The sequence below is a fragment of the Chiloscyllium plagiosum genome, chromosome 41 (assembly GCF_004010195.1).
Source record: "Chiloscyllium plagiosum isolate BGI_BamShark_2017 chromosome 41, ASM401019v2, whole genome shotgun sequence".
Lineage (NCBI taxonomy): Eukaryota > Metazoa > Chordata > Chondrichthyes > Orectolobiformes > Hemiscylliidae > Chiloscyllium > Chiloscyllium plagiosum.
This window is the reverse complement of record NC_057750.1, coordinates 6128179-6129795: the sequence shown is the minus strand read 5'-3', so window position 1 is coordinate 6129795 and position 1617 is coordinate 6128179. Positions and strand designations below refer to the sequence as shown.

General features: G+C 49.2%; 1 protein-coding gene across 1 annotated transcript in view; it reads left to right on the top strand.

Moving 5' to 3' along the window:
• The window catches only part of si:ch211-136a13.1 (HHIP-like protein 1), a 32675-nt gene that overhangs the window by 20573 nt on the left and 10485 nt on the right, over nucleotides 1-1617 (top strand). Inside the window, exon 5 of the mRNA XM_043680669.1 lies at nucleotides 1497-1615. Coding sequence (XP_043536604.1) covers nucleotides 1497-1615 — 119 coding nt within the window. The remainder of the gene's footprint in view (nucleotides 1-1496; nucleotides 1616-1617) is intronic.

The following is a 1617-nucleotide window of genomic DNA, read 5'->3' as shown; positions in this document are numbered from 1 at the left end:
TTATCTCTCCAACCCCTGATTCTCTTGCTCCTCGGATGCTGCCTGACCGGCTGTGTTTTTCCAGCACCACCCTCTCGATCCTAATCTCCAGCATCTGCAATCCTCACTTTCGCCTGATGTGTTTCTCAATCCCATTGTCCTGCCTTCTCCCCATAACCCTCAATCCCCTTACCCATCGTAGAGACTCTACAGTGTGGAAACAGGCCCTTCAGCCCAAATAGTCCACACCGACCCTCCGAAGAGTAACCCACCCAGACCCATTCTCCTATTACTCTATATTTACCCCGATTAATGCAACTAACCTACACATCCCTGAACACCACTGGCAATTTAGCACGGCCAATCCGCCCTGACCTGCACATCTTTGGATTGTGGGAGGAAACCGGAGCACCCGGAGGAAACCCACCCAGACACATCCCTGTCTTAGATGACCTGGTCTCCCCAGCCTTCTGCATTAATCCTACAAGTCACATATGTCCACATACCTCTCATGATCTGTAAATAGTCTTTATCGTCCAAATAGTTTTGTTTTAAGTCCTTTCATGATTGTTTGCAACAAGCAAAGTCACTTGCATTGACATAACGCCATAACTCTGAGGGATAGTTATCACACTGAAGTTGACACTAAGCTACAAGAGGTGGGACATCTATGAAAGGAACATGGGTCCCCTAAACCATAAAGTTACAAAATTTCCTGCTTGTTGTTAGAGATATTTTCAAATCCATGGAATCCCTATAGTGTGGAAACAGGCCATTCAGCCCAACAAGTCCACACCAGCCCTCCAAAGAGCATCCCACCCAGACTCATCCCCCCATTCTCTGACCCTGTGGCAAACCCACCTACCCTGCACACTATGGGGCAATTTCCCATGGCCAATCCACCCTAACAGTCACATCATTGGACTGTGGGAGGAAACCAGAGCAAACCCACACAGACAAACTCCCACACAGACAGTCACCCAAGGGAGGAATCAAACCTGGGTCCCTGGGAGGCAGCAGTGCTAACCACTGAGTCACAGGCTGCTCAGAGATAGAGTCATAGAGATGTACTGCACAGAAACAGACCCTTCAGTCCAACCTGTCCATGCCGACCAGTTATTCTGAGTTAATTTAGTCCCATTTGCCAGCACCCGGCCCATATCCCTCCAAACCCTTCCTATTCACATACCCATCCAGATGCCTTTTAAATGCTGTAATTGTACCAGCCTCCACCACTTCCTCATTCCATACACGCACCACCCTCTGCGTGAAAAAGATGCCACTTAGGCCCCTTTTAAATTGTTCCTCTCTCACCTTAAACCTATGCCCTCTAGTTTTGGACTCCCCTACCCTGGGGAAAAGACCTTGGCTCTTCAGCGTATGCATATAATTCTCAGTCGGATTTCCACTCCCTCACTCCTCGAATCTCCCACTCCCTCCTGTCATCCGCTCAGTGCTTTCAGCGTCCTCTGTCTCTTAGTCAGGATCCCGTCTCCATGTTTGACGTTGTCTTACAGGCGCCTCATGTCTCTGAAAGAGGAGTCGCGCTCTGGCCGCTGGAGTTACCAGGAGATCTGCATGGGCCGCGGGGAAGTGTGTAATTTTCCCAAACTCATCAATAACTACTACCAGTACATC